General features: G+C 32.4%; 1 protein-coding gene across 1 annotated transcript; it reads left to right on the top strand.

Annotated features, from left to right (window-relative positions):
* Positions 1-877: 877 nt before the first annotated feature.
* Positions 878-1,405, top strand: K441DRAFT_536133 (uncharacterized protein; the record flags this gene model as incomplete). The annotated part of the gene is made up of 1 exon (XM_067642400.1): positions 878-1,405. A coding segment is annotated over one exon (528 nt), but the record flags the coding sequence as incomplete, so codon positions are not given.
* Positions 1,406-22,465: the final 21,060 nt, after the last annotated feature.

Here is a 22,465-nt window from a genome sequence, read left to right as displayed (position 1 = left end):
TTTAGCCTAATCTCCCCAGAAATCTTCTAGTAGGATTAGTAAGGAGAAAGGGTATAAGGGTAGAAAAAAAAACTAGGAAACCCCCCTATAAGATGCCAAAGTCTAATAGGCATAAAAAAAAAACCCCTATAGAAATAAGTGATAATAAGTCTATGACTACATTCACTTTTTCTGCCCCTTCTCCTTCTCCTGGCCTATTTGGGACAGGAGAAAAAAGAGGATATCCTTAGTCTTCTACTGAAAAAGAAAACCAAAAACCTGTAAAAAAAAATAACAAAATTAATAACTTTTACGGCTGGNATACCTAGTATATCTTTCCCTCCCCTTTCTCCTAAACAATACCTATAAAAGGCCCTAGAAAGCCTAATACAGGCCTATAAAGGGCTAGAAGAAGAAGAAAAAGAAGAAGAAAAAGAACAAGTTAAACAGCTAGAGGACTATACACGGAGTATTCTAGCAGGAGAAAATCCCTTTATAAAAGGAAAAGAAAAGGCAAAAGATATCCTACAAGGATTAGTCGAAGAAGTAAGAGCTCTCCGTAAGGAGGTAGCTCCTACTAAGGAAACCTACGCAGAGAGACTAAAGAAGAACCTCCCTTCCTCGTCCCCCCTGCCCTCCTTACCAACACCATCTCCTACCCCTTCTACTTCTACTAGAAGTAAGAAAAAGCAGCTATAAGAAAGGAAGCTAGTCCTTATTATAGACCAAAAGGACTAACCTCTAGATACCTTCTCTATACGAAACAAAGTCAATTAACTATTTGCATTAAAACTATAAGTAGAAAAACCTGTTTTAGCATCCATAGCTAGAACTAAAGGAAATCTGGCATAATTGCTTTACTTTTTAAAGAGAACAAAAACTAGAACCATGGGTTTAAATTATAGCCTATGGGGTTCCTACCCTACCTTTCCTAGGAGAAGGAGGCTCTAAGCTTCTAAAAGAAGAAATTAAGACCTTTAATCCTATAAGGATACAAGGACTACCTAGGTGGATCTTATCTAGTGTAAAAAGACACGATCTACAGACCAGATTCGGCTCTATAGTTTTTACTATAGAAAACGAAGAAAAAAGACAAGAAATCCTTAAGCAAAAAGAGATATTAATTGCAGGTACAGCTACTAAGGTAGTAAAATACCTTAAAGTCTCTCCTACTACGCAGTGTACGAGCTGCCAAAAATTTGGCTATATAGGAGACAGGTGCTCTACTAGGGCCTGTAGATACTGTGCGGCTGTATATTTATCTAAAGACTATTCCTGTTCTACCTGTATAATAACAGGTAAGCCTTGCCAGCATACCACCCCTCTTTGCATTAATTGTAAAGAAAAACACTTTACTAATAGTAAAGACTGCGAGACTCTTAAAGCTGCTAAACTAGTACGCGAAGAAGATTCTATGGAAGAATAAAAACAGATAGGATTCTAGAAGGAGGCAACTCCTACTAGGCTCTTAAAATGATATTAGAGAGCAAAAGGACAGAAATAAATTGCAAAAGGATAGGGATAGGGGTTAGGATTTCCTATAGTTTTTCTTACCATTTTCTCATTCCCTAGTAGTTGTAGTATCTTAGTATTTTACTAGGAAACTATAAACTCCTAATTTAGGGGGTTTATAAACTACTAGGACATAGCTACTAGTATATATTAAGCTGCCTAGAAAGGATTTATGTATATAGAACTATAGCGCTATAGCCTAGAGGCTGCATGCGTAGTATTGTACGTAGTATAATACAACGGACCTAAAAAAAAAAAAAAAAAAAAAATAAGCTGTACGCGAGGTATACGCGAGAGCACGGGGCTCTCCTATAGAGGCCCCTGCAGTAGGGTTCCGTAACACTACCCCCCCTCTTATAGAGGCGGAGCTCCGGCGACGCTATGGTTACTATATATATATAAAAGAGACACCTAAGGTATAAAAAAGAAGAAAAGGGGGGTATCGCTAAAGGCTTAAAATAATGTTATGTAATAGGGCTTAGTATCTAAGAATCTAACCAATTAGATAACTTTAACCGCCGGTTAAAGTTCCTGGACATCTTAACGATATTCCGGTCACGTAATCGCACTTTACCGCAATCTAACGGCAATCTAACGGCAATTTGCCCTTACGTAGTAATATACAACGGTTTAACTCTATAAGGGCTCTTATAAAGAATTAGGTATAAAGTCTCTACTTAGGCCCGGTTTCTATAGGTTCGCGTAGTAAAAGTCGCTAATTAGATCCTTTGCATTTTCGAAGTCTTTCTATAGTTGCCATTCTAGCTAATTTATATTGAATCCTATATATATAGCTCTATAATAGAGCTATCGTCCTCTGCCTTTACTAAAGTATTTAGAGTTAATAATTTGTTTAACGGTCCACTCCTTATAGTTCTTATCTTTATTCTTATCTTAGATTAGTACTAGTAGGGGTTTAGGCTATATCTGCCCTAGTAAGGGGTTAGGCTAATAAAGGTATAGTAGCTATAGGTAAAATATAGGCTATATCCCGCGGGTAGCTAGGGTATACGGGAGTTCTAGCTTATATACGGCTCCCCTATTAATAACTTATTTAATTAAATAGGGGCTAAGGTTTTATAATTGAGTGACTTTATAGGCCTCTATATAGAGATATTACGTATATCTAGCCATACCCAGTCGCCAACACGTATCTCCGGTGGTAGCGTTCTATAACGGTCGGCAAAGTAGGCCTACTTTACTTAAGCCCAGGCCATTTCTCCCTTATAGTAGTTAAGTAGATTTTTTATACGGTCTATATACTAGTTGGTAAGTAGCATCTTAAGGCGTTTTCTATATAGCAGTTTCTTATTAATAGGTTCTGGTAGCTTTATACCGGATTAGGGGTAATAACCCTTATTTGCAAAGAACGGGGTAAGTCCTATAGTGGTTAAGATATAGTTATTCGCTATAAATTTACCTAGTAGGAGGTAATCTACCTAGTTATCTTAACTATAGGCAACTACCTATTATAGGTACGCTTTTATACTAGCATTAGCGTTTTCCGGTTACCCAGTAGTTTTATAGTAAAAGGATATAGATATCTTAATGGAGATGCTAAGGCGTTAGTAGATTCGTCTCTATATATTAGAGTTAAATTATATACCTTAGTCGGACGTAATTAAGTTAGGTAACCTATATAGTCAGTAAACTTTATAAAGGAAGGCGTTAGTAATATCGCTAATAGCTACGCCTTCGGTTAGGACATAGTGGCGCTCTTTTATAAGTTGGTATATTATTATAAGGATGTTCTTATAGGTATAGCCATGTTATTTATAGAGTAGTAGGTTAATAACGAAATCTATGGCGATATTTGCCTATTATTATATAGGTACTAGTAGAGGGTACAATAGTCCTTAGTACTTTATATTAAAGGCCTTAGCGCGCTTATAACTATAGTAGGCGCCTATAAAGCGTTTAACTAAGTCTATTATTTTTAGCTAGAAGTAGTATTAGCTAAGAAGCTTATAGGTTCCTNNTNTNCNTAGGTGGCCGCTTAATNNNAGGTTATAGGCTATTTAGATTAGTTGCCGTTATAGACTTTCCAAGTTAGGGATAAATAGGCGGCCTCTATAATAGAGCCTATTCTCTTTTACTTCTAAGGCTGCTATATTAATCTAGCCTAAGCTTTAGAGGTTAATAGGCAGTATATAGGCGCTAGCGGTCTTTACGGTAATAAGTTAATACAGTAATAGGTTAATAGAGGCGTTATATACCGTAGTAATAAGCTTATTAATTTTAGGAGGTAACTCTAGTTCTATAGTATAAAGCTAGGGTATAGTTAGCTTTATTATAGGTAGTATACCTAGGGCTAAATTTTGTGCTTTTAGAATTGTTTATTATTAGAACTAATTATAGGGGTTATCTTTAGACTAAGGAAGGTCTTATAAGCGACGTGTTAGGCTATTAGGTTTAGTACCTTATACTCCTAATTTATATATAATTTTAAAGTTAAAACTAGAGAGGAACTCGTTCTAACGTACTTAGCGTTAGTTTAGCTACTTTATAGTTATAAAGTACTTAAGGTTGCGATAGTCTGTAAGGACTTTAGTTGGCTAGTTAGGCTCTACTAAGGAGAGTTCTAGTTAGAATTCTTTAAACGTTTATATAATTATAAGGAGTTCTTTATTATAGATCTTATAGTTATACTCTTATAGTATAAGCTTAGATAAGTAGAATATAACTAGGTAAAGGAGACCGTTATTACCTATCTAGGAGAGGACGCCTACGTTAACGTGGTCTAAGGAGTTAGTTTTAAGGTAGAGTTATTATCCTAGTATAAAGTAAGCTAGGATAGGTGCTTTAGTAAAGGCATTTTTAAGGTCTTAGAACGCCTTCTCGTATTTAGGCGTCTAGGTAAAGTATAAGTACGTTTTTCTTCCTTTTGCAAAAAGGCCCTTTATTCGCATTATTGCTATAAGTAGTACTACTACACCTAAAAAGTTATATATAAATTTTTAATAGAAGTTAGCAAAACTAAGGAAGGCTTATACGTCCTTAATACAGTTAAGGGCTTACTATTTGGTAATTATGCGTACCTTCTTGGGGTCTATATGGACACCCTTAATAGTAATAATTAGTCTAAGGTATTTTACTTCTGTAATTAAGAATTCGCATTTCTTTAAATTAATATAAAGTCCTACGTCCCTAAGGCGCTATAGGACCTTTTAAACGTGTTCGGTATGCTTAAAGGGGTTATTACTATAAATAAGTATGTCGTCCAGGTACGCAGAGTAAAAGTCATTAAGGTAGTCCTATAAGGTGTTATTAATATAGCTTTAAAAGGTGCCTAGGCTATTATATACGCCAAAGGGTATAATAGTATATTTAAATTGGCCGAAGCATAATGCAAATACAGTTTTCTATTTATCACCTTTCCGTATTTAGAGATAGTTAAAGGCGGCAATAATATTAAGCTTAGTATAGATTTTAGCTTAACTAAGCCGTTTAAGGGTCTTACGTATAAGCGGTACTGGGTATTAGTTTTTAATTATAATAGCGTTAAGTCCTTTATAGTTAACGCAGAATCAGATACCTCCTTTTAGCTTCTTAGTAAGAAGGATAGGAGCAGCTACTAGTAACATGCTAGGACAAATAAATCCTTTATTAAGGTGCTTGTTAATATACTTTTTTATAACTAGAAGCTCGTCTTTTAATATTAAGTAGGGTCTCTTATAAGGTGGCATTTTTCCTTATTTAATATTAATGGTATAGTTATTAGGTCGACATAAGGGGAGTATATCTACGCTCTTTTATAAGCATATGTCGGTAAAGTTATAGTACCTCTTAGGGAGGAGCTTACGGAGTTCTTTATTGGTAAGTCCTTTTTTAAGCTTTATAAACTTCTTAAAGTCTAAAGGTAAAAGTCTATAAAGTTCCGTAGGGGCGTTGTCTTCTAAAAGGTTAACTATATCTATCCTATTACTATAGAGGACGTAGTTCTATTCTTTATTAAGCTTATATAATTATAATTAGGAAGCTATAGCAATAGTCTAGCCTTTCTTATATACTATACGGTAGAAGGCCAGGGCACTTATATAGTAGTAGTTAGTTGTAGGTAAGATAATAAGGGGTTCCTTAGGTTAATATCCTAGGGAGTAAATAGAGGCGGCTAGGCCATACCCTAGGCAAGTCTCTCTATAGTATTTAGAGTTAAAGGTTACTTCTTTCTTTTTCTAGTTAATGGCGGGGTTATATTATTCGAGCTAGTTTATTCCAAGGATAATAGGGTAGTTAGTAAGTGGTGTTATATAGGCTTAGAGTTCTTCCTAGTGCCCATTTATATCTAGGTGGAGTTATACTATATAGGTAATCTTCTATATGGTATAATTACCGTTAACAAGTTATAGGGCGCGGGCTTTAGTAAGGGGTAAGGTAGGTAGGTTATAAGTATATATAAATTAGGTATCTATAAATTTATTAGTAGCTTTACAATTAATTATAGAACGGCTTTTATATTATTTTTTAGCAGTAGTTCCTATTATAGGTAAAACTATCTATTTCCGTTTATTTATCTTTATAGAGTTATCTATTAAGNAAGCCGATATATAAATCCCTCTATCATTAGGGCGTCCTAACCCGTAACTTAGGGCTAGGACTTAGCGTTTTCCGTTTCCGTATCTAACTCTACCGCTATTACTACGTCTTCGTCTTATATAGTAGTGGCGCGTAGCAATATATTTAGTATTTAGGGTATTAGGTTAGGTATTAGGCGGTAGCTACTAAACCTAGCTATTAGGTAGTTTAGGTTATTGTAATAATAGCCTTCTTAACGGCATTTATAGCAGCGTCCTAGTTTCCAGAGTAGCTTGCGCTCTCCATCTAGGAGTTTCTATAGGAAGGTTAGTATAAAGAAATCAATATTGGTTCCGGTAGTACTTAAGGTAGTAGGTATTGGTGGCTTAGTATATATAGGTTTAGTAGGCCCAGGGGGCTTCTATAGAAAGGTCTTTAGGCAAGGGTTAGCAGTAGCAATCTAATTTAGTCGTCGTTTAATCTTCTGTAGAGCTGTTACTATATTATAAACATCGTTATAGTTATAGCTGGCGGCTGCGTGACTAAGGGAATAAGTAACTTTTTTAAGGAGGTTCTTTTAGTCTTTAGTATTATCTTAGGTAAGGGCTCTGGTATATTTTTAGAATTTAATATAGAATTTATTAAATAATTCGGTAGGGCTTATCTTTAGGGCACGTAGTTTAGCTCGGTTGGTAGCTAGTAGGTTATAGTTATAGTATATTAGGTTAAGATTGTTAAGGACTTCTTAGTAGGACTACCACTTCTAGGGGCTACTAGTCTCCTATTAGGTAAAGAGTCTATTAAACGGTATACCCTTTATTCGCCCAATAATATAGCCAATCTTAGTATCTTCCGTAGGAAAAAGGCAGGCGCTTTAAGTTAGTTTCTTACAGATTTATATCTTCTAGTAGCTGTATTCCTTACGGTCTCCCTAAAAAACTAGGGGATTAGGGTAGCATGCATTAGACCCTACGGTAGTAGTTTAGGTCCGATTATTATAGCTTTTATTATCGCTACTTTAGTAGGGGTTCCTATTAGGTAAAACTACTTGGCGCTAGCCCTCCGTTAAGCATTAAGTAGGTAAAGTTGCCGGGGGCGTAGAGACTTAGGTAGCGTTATATATAATAGAGAGGTATCTAGCGTTATTACGAATATGCTTATTAAGCTAAGGTTATAGGTATTTAATTATACCTTCTCTTTTGGTAACCGTAGCAATTAGTATAATCTTAGCCTTCTTTAACTATTAGACGTCGCGTTTAGATACGTAGAGGTCGTCTTTAGTTTCTTAACGTGTATTATCGGTAAGCGCCTTACAAGCTTATAGGTCTTAGATAATATCGCGATCTTAGGCAGTACACATCTCGGCTTATATAAGCTTTAGGTAATAGTTCTATAGAAGGCGGTAGTATTTATTAGGGTCTTGTGCTACCATTTTTGCAAACATCTCGGCGTCTTATATTTTAATTTTAATAGGTAATAGCCCTTCCGTTTACTTATCTGTAGTTATATAGTTAATAAAAGATAAGATATTATTGGTGTCCGTCTCCTTAGGGATTAAGGCTAAGGCTAATAAATTAAATTCTCCTAGGATTGATTGACGTTGTAGGTTAGATATAGGTATTAGATTATTCTTTGGGTTTAACATAGTAGCTAGTAAGGGATATTGTCTTACTATTGTAGGTTCCTTAGAAGTATAAAGTAAGGTAATTTATAGACATGCTGCTTTTAGCAGCGCCTGCAGTATTATAAAGACGTAGAATTGGTTATAGGCTAAGCGTTAGTAGTAAAAAAGGCGTAACGTAATGTTATAGGACGGAGGCAGTGGCTACAAAGCGTATGTATTCGAGGAGTCTATAAGACGTTGCGCGATCGATCGTAAGGGTCAAGGGCGTAAGGAGGTGATATACCTACGCGTAGCTGACATAAGCTGTACGCGAGGTGTACGCGAAAGCACGGGGCTCCCCTATAGAGGCCCCTACGGTGGGGTTCCGTGACAGTTATTATTAAAAATAAAAGGTATATCCTTCCTGGTTAGTTATATAAGGGGTTTTACTATAACTCCGTAATTATAAATAAACTAGTAGTAGAAATTATAAAAACTAAAAAAGGACTAAATCTCTTTTACTATATAAGGGGGCTTCTAGTTACGAATTATCTTTACCTTCTTAAAGTTAACCTTAATTCCTTCTATAGTTATAATAAACTTAAGGTACTTTATATATTTTACCCTAAACTTACATTTCTTAATATTAACTTATAAGCCTACGTTCCGTAATCTCTTTAGGACCTTCTTAATATAAACTTAATACTTAAGTTTGTCGTTTAAGTATATAAGAATGTCGTCTAGGTATACTATATAGAATTCGTTAAGATAATTAAAGAGAACGTTATTTATATACCTTTAGTACGTAGCTAGTTCGTTTATTAGTCTAAAAGGAAGAACTTTATATTTATAAGAGCTATAATAGGTATAGAATATTATTAAATCTTTAAATATAGGGTTTATTCTAATTCAGTAGAAAGCTTAATAGATATTAAGTTTAGTAAAGATCTTTACCCAGCTTAGACGTATAAGGGTTTTATTAATTAAAGGAATAGGATACTAATCCTTTTAAGTAATAGCGTTAAGCTTTTAATATTTAATATAAAAATAAAGACCTCTATTAGGCTTTTTATAAATAGAATAGGGGAAGTAAAAGGGGCTTAACTAGGCTCAATAAACCCTTTATTTAGGTTATTAATTAAATACTACTTTATTGCTTTTAGCTTGTCCGTTAATTATTAGTAGAGGGGGCTATAACCTAGTAAGTTATTAGCTTCTAATTAAATCTTATAATTATATATCTAGTAAGGGGGTAACTTATTTAAAGCCGCCTTTAAGAATATATCCTTATAATTTATATAGATAGTAAAAAGAAGGCGTTTAACTAATTCTTTATTAGTTTCCTTAGCTAGCTCTTCCTCCCTATTATTAATAATCTAGTTAATCTTATATAGGCTCGTTATAAAAACCTTATTATCCTTCCGGTATATATTAAAGTAAAACGCTATAGCGCTAATTACGGCAATATCTATAGTAGGGGGTTTATATAATAATAGGGGCGTACATAACTTTAGGGACTTTTAGGGTACTAGTATTATTGCTACTCCTTTTAGCTCCTATTGCATCTTTTAAAGGTTATCCCTTATATCTTATTAATGCGTTCTTTTTTATACCGGTTAAACCTACGCGATTTAGACGTTATTTACGTTACTATCTATCCCACTTCTGTACGTAGAGTCTTCTTTAAATGTAGCGTTTTAGGAGAGTATTTTTATTAGTACAGTGTTACGGACGCTTTAAGTACGATATTACGACTACTTGGAGAAGAGACGGAAGAAGCTAGTTGGTTAATTTAGGCACGGTCTAAGATGGAGCCGATAGAACTATATAATAAGGAATGGTAACTAAGGTTATATAATGTGCTACGTATTAAATAAGAGGAATAAGAGGAACTTATATACCTTACGTATAAGACGTATATTATATATAAGAAGGATTTTATAGGAGTACGGTTGTGTATTTAAGGACCCTTAGTCCCTACCTAGATAGTTCCTTCTTTATAGTAATTCTTAGAATACAATTAGAGTTAATCTATTAGGCAACTACTCCACTAGTTATTATTACGTTGTTAACTTTTATACTTACATTTCCTATATACCTAGCCTAATAACGAGCCCACCGTAGTTCTTGCTATAAGGTTCTGTTACACAATTACTACCTAATTATAGTATTAATATAAGAAGTTAAATAATATGCCACCAAAAGCAGCTACTATAACGCTATTAACGGCAGCAACTACTTTAAGGACAGGAGGTAATACCAGTATGGCAGATACTGACTTATAGCAACCTATAACGGTTAAACAACTACAGAAAATAGTTAATTAGCTAACAGCTAACTATATAGTATTAGAAGAAAAACTTAATGGGATAGGAGTAGTAAAGATTAAGCTACTATTAATTAAGAGATTTATAGGAGAGAGGTTAAAGCTTAAAGGATTCCTTATATAGATGCACTTTAAGGTCTTATAGAAGGGAGTAAAGTTACCTACACCTGTAGATCGGATAGCCTACGCAGGACTATTCTTATTAGGAAAAGCACTTAAGTGGTTTAAACCTTACTTTATAGAGATATAGGCAAATAGAATAACAACTACTAACTAAGATGTGCGATTTATATTTTTAAGTTGGGAAGAATTTATAGAATAATTTACGTAGATATTTAGAAACCTGGAAGAAATAACTACAGCGGAAAGAAAACTCTAAAACCTTATATAATAAACTTTAGTAATTAAGTATATAATATAGTTTTAGACACTAGTAATATAAGTAGAGTAGAATAATAGGGCGCTTATAGCATAGTATAAATAAGGACTTAAGGCTAAAGTCTAGGACGTAATTATTTTAATAGAAGATGCGGGCACCCTAAGGGAATTAATAGATTAAGTGATTAAGATTAATAATAGGATCTTTTAAAGGGAATAGGCTAAGAGAGGCTAGGATAGAGTTCTATAGTTATATAAGGCGTAAAGTACGTAACGACTAAAGCTAAGTTAGAAAATATAGTATAGCGCAGAGTTAATAAACCTAAGTGGTACTAAAGAAGCCTATAAGAGTAGGAGCAAACTATAAAAACCTAGAGGATAAGGATTAAGTAATTAAAGGTTTAAGGAGTAGAGGCCGAATTAGGGATCTTAATAGTAGAAGACATTTAGGCGGACTCTATAGTAAGAAAAATAGTTTAAAAAAGGAGCTTATATAAATTGCGGAAAACAGGGTTATTATATTAAAGACTATAGAAGTGGGTAGAGTTACTATATAGTAAAAGGTATAAGACTAGTGGACGATAATATACTATAAGGAACAAAAGAATATTTAATTAAAAGTTTTGCGTTTTATTATAATAATATATACCAAATTTATAAGGACGCTAAGTATGGTATAAGCTATTAGCTATAGGAGCTAGCACCTATAAGATATAGAGGAATTAATAAACTAGTTTATAGATCGGACATTAAGGACGATAAATTTAATGTAGGCGAAACATTTTATAACAATAAGGTAATAAGGGCCGCTTACTAGGAGCAAGTAAACCTCGGAGATATTATACTAAAGGTAGAGGATAATTCCACTATAGAATAGGGAATATTAGTAGGGATTAAAACCCCACTAGATATAATGTCTATCGCTTTGTGAGATATAAGAGAAGTAGGATAGTGAACTATTTCGGCACTTAATAAAGGTAAAAGGCTAAAGACTTAAGATTCTTAAGATAAGATAAGAGATAACCAAGATTCTTAAGACGAGATAAGGCATACCTAAGGACCTATAACGGACGAAAACCGATGGAGTAGGGTAGCAGCTTAGTTTAGAAACATACGAATAAGCTTAGGATAAGAGTTTCCCATAGTATAAGATTCTTAAGACGAGATAAGTAAGATTTAAGACTCTTAAGACGAGATAAAAACACCACGGACGCTTAGTTAGACTAAGGCGGGAGCTAAGCTTAAGTTAAAAGCAAGCTTAGGACTAAAGAATTTAAGGGACTAAGATTTTGGAGTATAAATAAGAACATCTATAGGTAAGAGGTAAGGAGCTTTTTTATAGATTAGAGAATCTGTAATATAAATAGCAGTTAGACTAGGAGATAGATATATAGACCTAGAAGACTTACTAGGGGAACGCAGTGTTTAGCCTAAAGATTAAAAGTTTAATACTAGGATTAAGAAGTAAGACAACTTTAAGGATTAGAGCGCAAGGCGTAAACCAAAAAAAACTATAGAAGAGTTTAGATAAAAAATTATCATATAGCAAGAATAGAAACTAGATAAGAGACCTAGTATATTAGGATATATAAAGGATAGAGCACTAGTATAAAGAATTACTAATAGGCTAAGAGTAGGTATACTAAGAGCTAAGTGGCTTACTAAACTAGAAAATAAAGAGGATTTAGGGATTTTAACTAGGTTTAAAGAACGATATATAAAAGGCTATTATAATATAGTAACGAGAAGATACTTCCTTATAGACAAACTATATATACTTTAGTAGCTATACCAAAAGTAGTATAGGCAAAGGCATAATAATAAGTAGGAAGATTTCTACATATAGTTAGATAAAAAAGTTATTTAAAACTACCTAATTACAGAAAAGGCCATAACGTATATTAAAGGAGCCTTAATTATAACGTTAAAGGATCTAAAGGAATGTTTAGAGGACTAAAGAAGTAAGAGACGCATCTTAGTACCTACAAACGAAGTTATAATGTTTAGATTAGTATAATAGAGGTTTAAACTTAGGGATAAAAATAAGCTAAGAATTAACCTAAAGCACCTAGCACACTATACGTTATCATAGATTATATACGTGGACGATATATATAAAATATATAAGAATCTAAAGGAAAAGAACCGGAAATACCCTATAAGGATGTACTAGATAATAGACAAGTAATAGTATAGAAATGCCAAATATATATATAAATAGTATCCAGCAGAAATCTAAGAGGAAGGGAGTTTAGTACTTTAACTAGGAAGATTCCTTATAGAAGAATACTTAGACGGATAATAGTGGTAGAAATACCTAAAAAATATATGTTTATGGTATATTAAAGATAAAAAGCAAACTAGGTATTGGCTAAAAAGTAAGCTAAGTGCACTAGGATTAAGCAGCTAATAGTTAGGAAAAGTAGAGGCTTACAGGACTAGAGGAAGCTAGTGGTAGAGCCTTAAACCCTTAAAGTAATTTAAGGACAATACCTAAATTTACGGATTAAATGGTAAGATTAGTAGTTTAAAGCGCTAATAGATAGTGGAGTAACGCAAAACTATATCTTACTAATAGTAGTTAAGAGAATGGGACTACCTTATAGATAAAAGGAGTAACCTTACCTATTAGTTATAATTTTAGGAGATCTAATAACCTATAGAGGAGGGATTATCAATCTTAAAATAGGACCTATTTAGATAACTATTAAAGGGAGACAAATTAAGATGTCTTTTAATATCCTACTATTAGGACGGGACGAGGCAGTATTAAGTATACCTTAGTTACAGAAATACAATCCAAAGATTAATTGGATTATAGGTTAGGTTAATATAAGAGATACTTAACGCCGCAAAATGTAATAATAAGCCAAGTTAGTATAGTACTAAGTAGGAGCAACCTATAAAGAAATAGAAAAGGGACTAAACTATATACTAAAGAGATACTATAAGTACGGCGAAAAACTATAGTTACTAGAAAGTAAAAAGCTATTAGAATATATAGTATGGGACTATAAGATAGAGTTAAAACTAGGAATAAGTTTAAAGTTCTTTTTAATCTATAAGCTTACTAAAGAAGAAGGTAGAGTATTAAAAGAGTTTGTTTAGGAAAATCTATAAAAGGGATATATTAGACTATCGCAGTCATTAGCAGGTTATCCAGTACTATTTATACTAAAGAAAAATGGTAAACTAAGGCTGTGTATTAACTATAGATAGTTAAACAGCATTACTAGAAAGGATAGGTATCCTTTACCCTTAATTAGTAAAATTTAAGATAGGATAGGTAATACGCAAATCTTTACGAAGATAGATCTAAGATAGGCGTACTATTAGATTAGGATTAAGGAAGGTAATAAATAGAAGGCAGCCTTTAGGTTAAAGGAAGGACTATATAAACCATTGGTTATATAATTTAGGCTTATAAATATACTAGCAACGTTTTAAAAGCGTATTAATAATATATTAGGAGAACACTTAGATAAATTTATTATAGTATATTTTAATAATATTATTATCTACTTAATAACTAAGGAAGAATATGGGGAATACGTTAAATGGGTTTTAAAGAGACTATAAGAGGAATAGATGCTAGTAGTAATTAAGAAATGCAAGTTCTTTACTAAAAAGACCAATTTTATTAGATTTATTATTAAACTAGGCCAACTTAGCATAGATCTAAAAAAGATTAAGGCTATAGTAAACTGGTAAGAACTAGAGAACGTTACGCAGTTAAGATCGTTCTTAGGGTTTTATAATTACTGTAGAAGGTTTATAACGCAGTAGTTAAAGAATATTAAGCCGTTTATACGGTTAATAAAGAAAGAAGAACTATAGGCATAGGGAGAGGAGTAAAAAAAACTCTTTAAGAAAGTTAAAGAGTTATTTACCTAGGAGCTAGTTCTTAAGATCTATTAACTAGGACTAAAGACAGTTGTAAAGATAAACATATTAAACTATATACTAGGGGCGTGCTTTATATAAAAGCATTAAAATAGATGGCACCTAGTGGTATACTATAGTCGGAAGATAACACTACTAGAGTTAAACTATAACATCTATAATAAGAAGTTGTTAGGTATAGTTATAGTACTAAAGGAATAGAGAGCATTTTTATAAGGTATAGAAAAACTATTTATAGTTAAGACGGATTATAAGAACCTAATAGGATTCCTAATAACGAAGGAACTTAACTAAAGATAGGTTAGATAGGCAGAGATGCTTACGGAATACTATTTTAAGATTTAGTATACTAAAGGTACAGATAATACGCGGGCAGATGCTCTAAGCTGTAAAACTAAACTATAGAATAAGGAAAAGCCATTAGGGGCTTTATTATGGAAAGATATAGACGGATTAATTAAGTATAATTATCCAAAAATTATAGTAACTTAGAAAAATAATAAACTAGAGAAAGTCTATAAGACACCGGAAAGCTTTTAGGCGTAAAGAATTCTAGAAGTATAGCTAGAAGATCTATAGACAGATATATATAAAAATTGGAAAGTAAAGTATATCCTAAGAAGTATAGCAGAATAGTTTATAGAAGACTTCTATAAGGGACTAACTTAAGGATATAATAGAGCTATAAGCTTAGTATTAAGACTTTAGGAGGAGTATATTATTAACGGAATCTAAAGGATAGCTAGAAAAGTTATAAAAGAATATTTAGATTACTAAAGGAATAAACTAATAAGGCATAAGCTATATAGAGGGCTATAACCTATTAAAATACTAAAGAGACTATAGAAGGTTATATTATGGGACTTTATTATTAAGTTGCTAAAATTAAAAGATCCTATTACCGGATAAGATTATAACGCGATCTTAGTAATAGTAAATAAGCTTATAAAGTAGGGATACTTTATAGCATGTATAGAAGAAATCTTAGCGGAAGATGTTGCTAGAATCTATATAAAAGAAGTATTTATAAAATATAGAGCACTAAGTAAAATCATATTAGATAGAGATCTAAAATTTATAGTAGTATTTTAGAAAGTATTCTTAGCAGAGTAAGGAGTTTAAGTAGTAACTTCTACTGTATATTATCTATAGATAGATAGCTAAACAGAAAGATTAAATTAGACGCTAGAGCAGTATTTAAGGCATTATATTAATTATATATAGAATAATTAGGTATTATTATTACTAGTTATATAATTTGTATATAATGCAACACCTTAAGAAGAAATAGGTATATTACCATTTAAGGCAAATTACAGATATAAGCTAAAAATATTATTGTTACTATAATAAGTGAAGAAAATAAGTAGTAGAGCTAAAGAAAGAATAAAGGATTTAATAAATCTTTATATAAACCTTATAGAATTAGTAAAGAAAGTATAAGAAAGAATGAAAAAGTACTATAATGCTAAGAGATCTAAGGGACTAGATCTTAAGGAGGGAGATAAAGTATAGCTACTATATAAAAATTTTAAGAGTTAATAACTAAGTAAGAAATTGGACTACGTTAGACTAGGACCTTTTAAAATTATATAAAAGATTTCACTAGTTACGTTTAAGTTAAACCTACTAGCTAAAATAAAGATCTACCCTATACAGTATATTGCAATACTAGAGTTAGTATATAGGAATGTTAAGCCACTGGTTTATAAAGCAGACACGTATAGAGGATAGGAAGAAGACAAATGGCAAGTTTTAAAGATCGTTAATTATAAGGATATTAACGACGAAATATAGTATAAGGTTAAGTAGATAGGCTATACTAAGACTACCTAGGAGCTACTAAAGAACCTAAAGAACGCTATAGGAAAGGTATAGGAGTATCGAAAGAGATTAGGTTAGGTAGTATTAATAAAGAAGGATTACTAAAGAACAAGTTACCTAAGGGGGACCTAAGAAGAGCAGTTGCCGAACTACTTAGATCTATTTCCTTCTTTATTAGAGGAGAATCTATTTTTTTATTACCTAGTTTCTATAGACCTTATTTTATAAGTTTCTACTCCTTAAAACGAACCTTCTTATAAACCTTTTTAAGATAAAGCAGATAAGTAGATGCCGTAATTTAAGTATTTAGAGCCTTTTGTTCCACGTTATAGGAACGTTCTAACTTAGTAAAGGCTTATAATAGTTTACTATTTAGCCGCGTAGTAGCAGATTAAATATAAGACCCTAAGACAAATTAATTAGGGAACTAGATGACTATTAAGAGTAATAGGTCGCGTATATTTAGTATTAGAAGTAGAGCGAACGTTATAGGACGAATAAATATTCGCTTTAGTATACTCTAAGTAAAAGAACGGTTATTGCGAAGATGGGTTCGCCAATATAATATAAACTAACCCCTCTTTTAAACAGTGAGAATATGGAGACGGTATAATCTTACTAAAAGATAATATTACAGCAATAGTGCGAGCACGACGTTGGGCGTATAAAGAAGAAATTGCTTTAGGTATAATAAGCAATAATATTAACTAAATTAATTAGATAAATATTACACCTCTAGTAAACGACTTAGAGATGTTTTAAATCTTTAAGAATAAAGATAAAGAGGAGGAAGATGGTGTTACGGACGCTTTAAGTATAATATTATAACTACTTAGAGAAGAGACGGAAGAAGCTAGTTGGTTAATTTAGGCACGGTCTAGGATAAAGCCGATAAAACTATATAATAAGGAATGGTAACTAAGGTTATATAATATGCTATATATTAAATAAGAGAAATAAGAGGAACTTATATACCTTATATATAAAACGTATATTACGTATAAGAAGGATTTTATAGGAGTACGGTTATGTATTTAAGGACCCTTAGTCCCTACCTAGATAGTTCCTTCCTTGTAGTAATTCTTAGAATATAATTAGAGTTAATCTGTTAGGCAACCACTCCACCAGTTATTATTACGTTGTTGACTTTTGTACTTGCATTTCCTATACACCTAGCCTAATAACGAGCCTACCGTAGTTTTTACTATAAGGTTCCGTTACATACGGAGTTCTTTCTAGCTTGGCGGCGGGCGTTTTCTTAGGTAAAGGCTAGGTTACGGGCCCGGATATTCTACTAGTAGGTAGGGTTAGCCCTTATAGCTAGTATTTTATAGTTAGTTTAGATTTTCTTAATAAAGGAGGGTAACTTTAATCTATCCTCCGGCTAGACGAACTATCTTTATCGTATATTTAACTAAATATTAAAATAAGATATCCATTTTCGTTTAAGGATTATATTATAGGACCCTAGGTCTAGGATATAAAAAGGGATACTATATTAACGTTATCCGTTAAGAGCAATATATAACTTTAAGACGTAGGTAACTAGCTAACTGGCTTAGCCATTATAGCCTTTTACCTAGATAGGCTTCTCTAGTTAGATGGCTTCTATATTTAGAAACTTAGCAACATTATTTATATAGGTAGTATTTATAAAGGCGAAGCTATTTGCTCTAGTGTTAATAAGGGCGGTTATATTAACTCTATATCTATTTTAAGATACTATATATAGAACCGTAAAATACTTTCCACCTATTAATTAACTAAAATTAATCTCTTTAAGATTAATAGGGTACCCTAGGGTTCTTTTTTTCCTAACTTATTAGACGTTTCTCCTTCCTTTATCTCCTTAATATCGCCTATATCCTTTAGCTCTAGGTAAGACAAAATAAAGTAACCTTCCTTATCGCAGTTGTAGTACGTGGCCGAGGTAGGGTTAATTAGAGTATTGCAATAAATACTAGTTAATTGTGTAGTATATAGCTAGTTAGGCAAGGCTTATTAGTATATAGTGGTAACCGCTCTTAGTATAAGAGCAGTTATAGCTTATCTTCCTACTCCAGCTTCTATAGGTATAGCTAATAAGTTCTAATTATTACGGAGTTACTTCTACTAATTAGGGCAGGTGTTAATCCGCTTTAGTTTTAAGTTTAATAATAGGTAACAAGCTATAAGTCTTTTATAGGTTAGTAGGTTATTTAAGGTTATAGCAATCTTTTCTTATAGCTAGATTATTAGCTTATTATATAGGTCTAGACGGTAGTTCTTAAGGGGAACCTAGCCTTCTCTTATAAGGTATAGGAATTAAGTTTAGAATTCGGCAAAGGGTTAGTTTAGTTTTATTATTAGGCGGTTATAGTTATACTAGGCATCCCGTACTTTGTTTAGGTTAACGTAAATAGCCGCTAGGTGCTGTATTATCTTATTAATAAATATAAATTAGATAAGGGACTTATCCTTAAACTTGGCTTAAAGGTGCTATTAGGCGTCGCCAGTAGTTTAACCAAAAAGGTAGAGCATTTTAGCTTCTTTAAAAAGGAAATGGTTATAGTTAACGCGGAGCTTTCCTTATACTTAAATCCTCTAATTCTTAAAGATAGGGTCTATCCTATTAGAGAGTGGTTAGGGCTTAAGGAGCTTAATAGACTTTAATTACTTCGTTATTGTATCTATACTCCCTAGTATATCACATTTGGTAGAGTAAATAGGTTAGCTAGGGCTTTAAAAAGGGGAAGCCGAGCCACCTTATAAGCCCTTAATGCTTTTTAAAATCCGCTCTAAGGTATCTTATATATTTTAGGGCTTAAGACGGTTAGCTGCCTAGTTAGCTATAAGGGCGCGAATCTACTCGCAGACGTCTATAGCGTTATTATTATCTTTAATTTCTGATCCTAACTAGATCTTAGGTTCCTCTTAAGTAGAAGTAGCTCTCTTAAATAAGCTTGCTTTAGGTACCATTATTAGCTTTCTAGGGTTCGTTAGTATTATATACTTTAGTTTTAATTCTAGGGGTATAGGTCTAGTCCTATCTAGCTTATAAAGTAGGATATTATTAAGGCCTTCCTAGGCAGTGTAGAGTTATTTTAGTGCCTAAGTATAGCGTGTTAACACGTCGTTATAGATAAAGTTTCTTTTAGGGTGGGATATTATTAAGGCCTTCCCAGGCAGTATAGGGTAAGCTTAGTATAATATCACGGCTTGTACAAATGCCTCTAAACCAAAGCTTATAGAATGCTGTATTACAAAGATACTAAGCTAAAGAGAAAGGAAAAGGGGTTACTAGGACTGATGTAAACAAATATATAGGGGCAGCCGCTAAGGCGCTAGCAGTAGGCGAGCTAATTGCAGGTTGGCAGAATATGGCAGAATTTGGCAAGTGGCGTACCGCAGCGCCGTCACACCCTATTAATCTTAAAAAGATTAATCTTAGTTAGTTAATAGGTGGAAAGCATTTTACGGTTTTATATATAGTATCTTAAAATAGATATAGAGTTAATATAACCGCCTTATTAATACTAAAGCAAATAGCTTCGCCTTTATAAATACTGCCTATATAAATAATATTACTAAGTTTTTAAATGCAAAAGCTACCCAACTAAAGAAGCCTATTTAGGTAAAAGGCTATAACGGCTAAGCTAGTTAGCCGGTTACCTACATTTTAAAATTATATATTACTCTTAACAGACGACGCTAATATAGTATTCCTTTTAATACCCTAGACCTAGGGTCTTATAATATAATCCTTAGCTAAAAATAGATGTCCTACTTTAATATTTAGCTAAACGTATAATAAAGACAATTTATCTAGCCGGAGGATAGACTAAAATTATCCTCCTTTATTAGGGAAATCCGAACTAACTATAAGATACTAGCCGTAAAGGCTAACCCTACCTACTAGTAGGATGTCTAAGCCTATAACCTAGCCGTTACCTAAAAAACACCCGCTATAAAGCTAGAAAGAACTCTATACTAATAAAAATACTCTTCTAAAGTGCTATATTTAAAAAAGACTCTATATATAGTAGCGGGATAGATAGTAATATAGATAATGTCTAGATCGCGTAGACTTAACTAGTATAGAAAATAATGTATTAATAGAATATACGGGATAACCTCTAAAAGATGTAACAGGAGCTAAAAGAAGTAATAATAACGCTAGTACCCTAGAAGCCCCTAAGGTTATATACACCCCCGTTATTATATAACCCCCCTATAGTAGATATTACTATAATTAGCGCTATAGCGTTTTACTTTAATATATACCGGAAGGATAATAAGGTCTTTATAACAAGTCTATATAAAATTAACCAAATTATTAATAATAGGGAGAAAGAGCCAGCTAAGGGAACTAATAAGAAACTAGTTAAACGCCTTTTCCCTACTATTTATACAAATTATAAGGACGTATTCTTAAAAGCGGCTTTAGATAAGTTACCCCCTTACTAGATATATAATTATAAGATTTAATTAGAAGATAATAACTTACTAGGCTATACTCCTATCTACTAACAGTTAATAGACAAGCTAAAGGTAATAAAATAGTATTTAATTAATAACCTTAATAAAGGGTTTATTGAGCTAAATTAAGCCCCTTTTACCTCCCCTATCTTATTTATAAAAAAGCTTAATAGAGGCCTTAATTTTTATATTAATTATTAAAAGCTAAACGCTATTACTTAAAAGAATTAATATCCTATTCCCTTAATTGATAAGACCCTTATATATCTAAGCCGGGTAAAGATCTTTACTAAACTTAATATCCGCTAAGCTTTCTACTGGATTAGAATAAACCCTATATTTAAAGATTTAATAATATTCCGTACCTACTATAGGTCCTATAAATATAAAGTTCTTCCCTTTAGATTAATAAACGGACTAGCTACGTACTAAAGGTATATAAATAATGTTTTTTTAATTACCTTAATAAATTCGGTATAGTATACCTAGACGACATTTTTATATACTTAGACAATAAACTTAAACACTAAGTTTACGTTAAGAAGGTCTTAGAGAGATTATAAAACGTAGGCTTATAAGCCAATATTAAGAAATATAAATTTAGGGTAAAATATATAAAGTACCTTAGGTTTATTATAAGTATAAATAGGATTAGGGTTAACCCTAAAAAGGTTAAGGCAATCTATAACCAGAAGCCCCCTTATACTATAAAGAGGATCTAGTCCTTTCTTAGTTTTTGTAATTTTTATTACTAGTTTATCCATAACTATAGAGTTATAGTAAAGCCTCTTATATAACTTACCCGGAAAGACACGCCTTTTATCTTTAATAATAACTATATAGAAGCTTTTAAAGAGTTAAAAGATTGCCTTATCTCTTCTTTAATCCTTTATTACTATAACCTAGACCTTAAGTTAATACTAAAAACAGACGCTTTTAATAGAGTTATAGTGGAAATCCTATTATAGTTATATCTAGATAGCAAATAGTACTCTATTACCTTTTTCTTAAAAATAATAGACTTAGCTAAGTGTAACTATAAAGTATATAATAAAGAAATGCTAGTTATTATCTAATTACTATCCTAATAGTGTGTAGAGCTTAAAGGTATAAACTTCCGGATTAAGATATATACGGATTATAAAGTCTTAAAATACTTTATAACTATAAAGTAGCTTATTAAATAATAAGCTTATTAAGCTAAAATACTCTCCTAATTCTTCTTTATAATTATATATTGTTCTAGTAAGTAAAACTCTAAGGCTAATATATTAACCTAAAGGGAATAAGATATAGGACCCTAAAATAAGCTAAAGGCCTAATACTAGACGCGCGCCCTTCTTTACCCTAAATAGCTTAACCTATAAATCCTTAGGGACCTAGACTCTAAGTAGAATGGTTTAGCACCTATAGAAGAAGTCTTAAACGAATTAATAGGGCTAATTAATTATATTTTAACTATGAACTACATAGCTAACTCCCTAAAGGCCCTCCGCGATTAAGCTATAAAAGGTAACCTTAATTTAGAAATAAAAGAAGAACTACTTTTATACTAAGAATAACTTATAGTTTTAGATATTAATAACTTATAGACAGAGCTAATCCGTAAAGCCTGCTATTAAGTCTTAATAGTATACCCTAGCTAAGATAAGACCTACTAACTACTAACGCCCCATTACTACTAGTAAGGACTTTTATTAAATGTGGATTAATTTATAAAAAACTACTATACCTATAGACGCGCAGATACCCCTAGGGATTATACCCCTAGGTAGCTATAACCGCTACTAGTTCTAGAACGCCCTTAACAGTATATTATAATAGACTTTAAGTCGTTTCTAAAGGACGCCTACGGCTATAATGCGGCCTTTATAGTAATCGACCAACTATATAAGTAATCTATCTCCCTCCCTTATTTTAAGACTATAACTGTAAAGGATATAGCTTGCCTCTATATTGATAATATC

Source organism: Cenococcum geophilum (assembly GCF_001692895.1).
Source record: "Cenococcum geophilum 1.58 unplaced genomic scaffold K441scaffold_3, whole genome shotgun sequence".
Taxonomy (NCBI): Eukaryota; Fungi; Ascomycota; class Dothideomycetes; order Gloniales; family Gloniaceae; genus Cenococcum; species Cenococcum geophilum.
The sequence above is the reverse complement of the archived record's forward strand: the minus strand, read 5'-3'. Positions and strand labels throughout refer to the sequence as shown.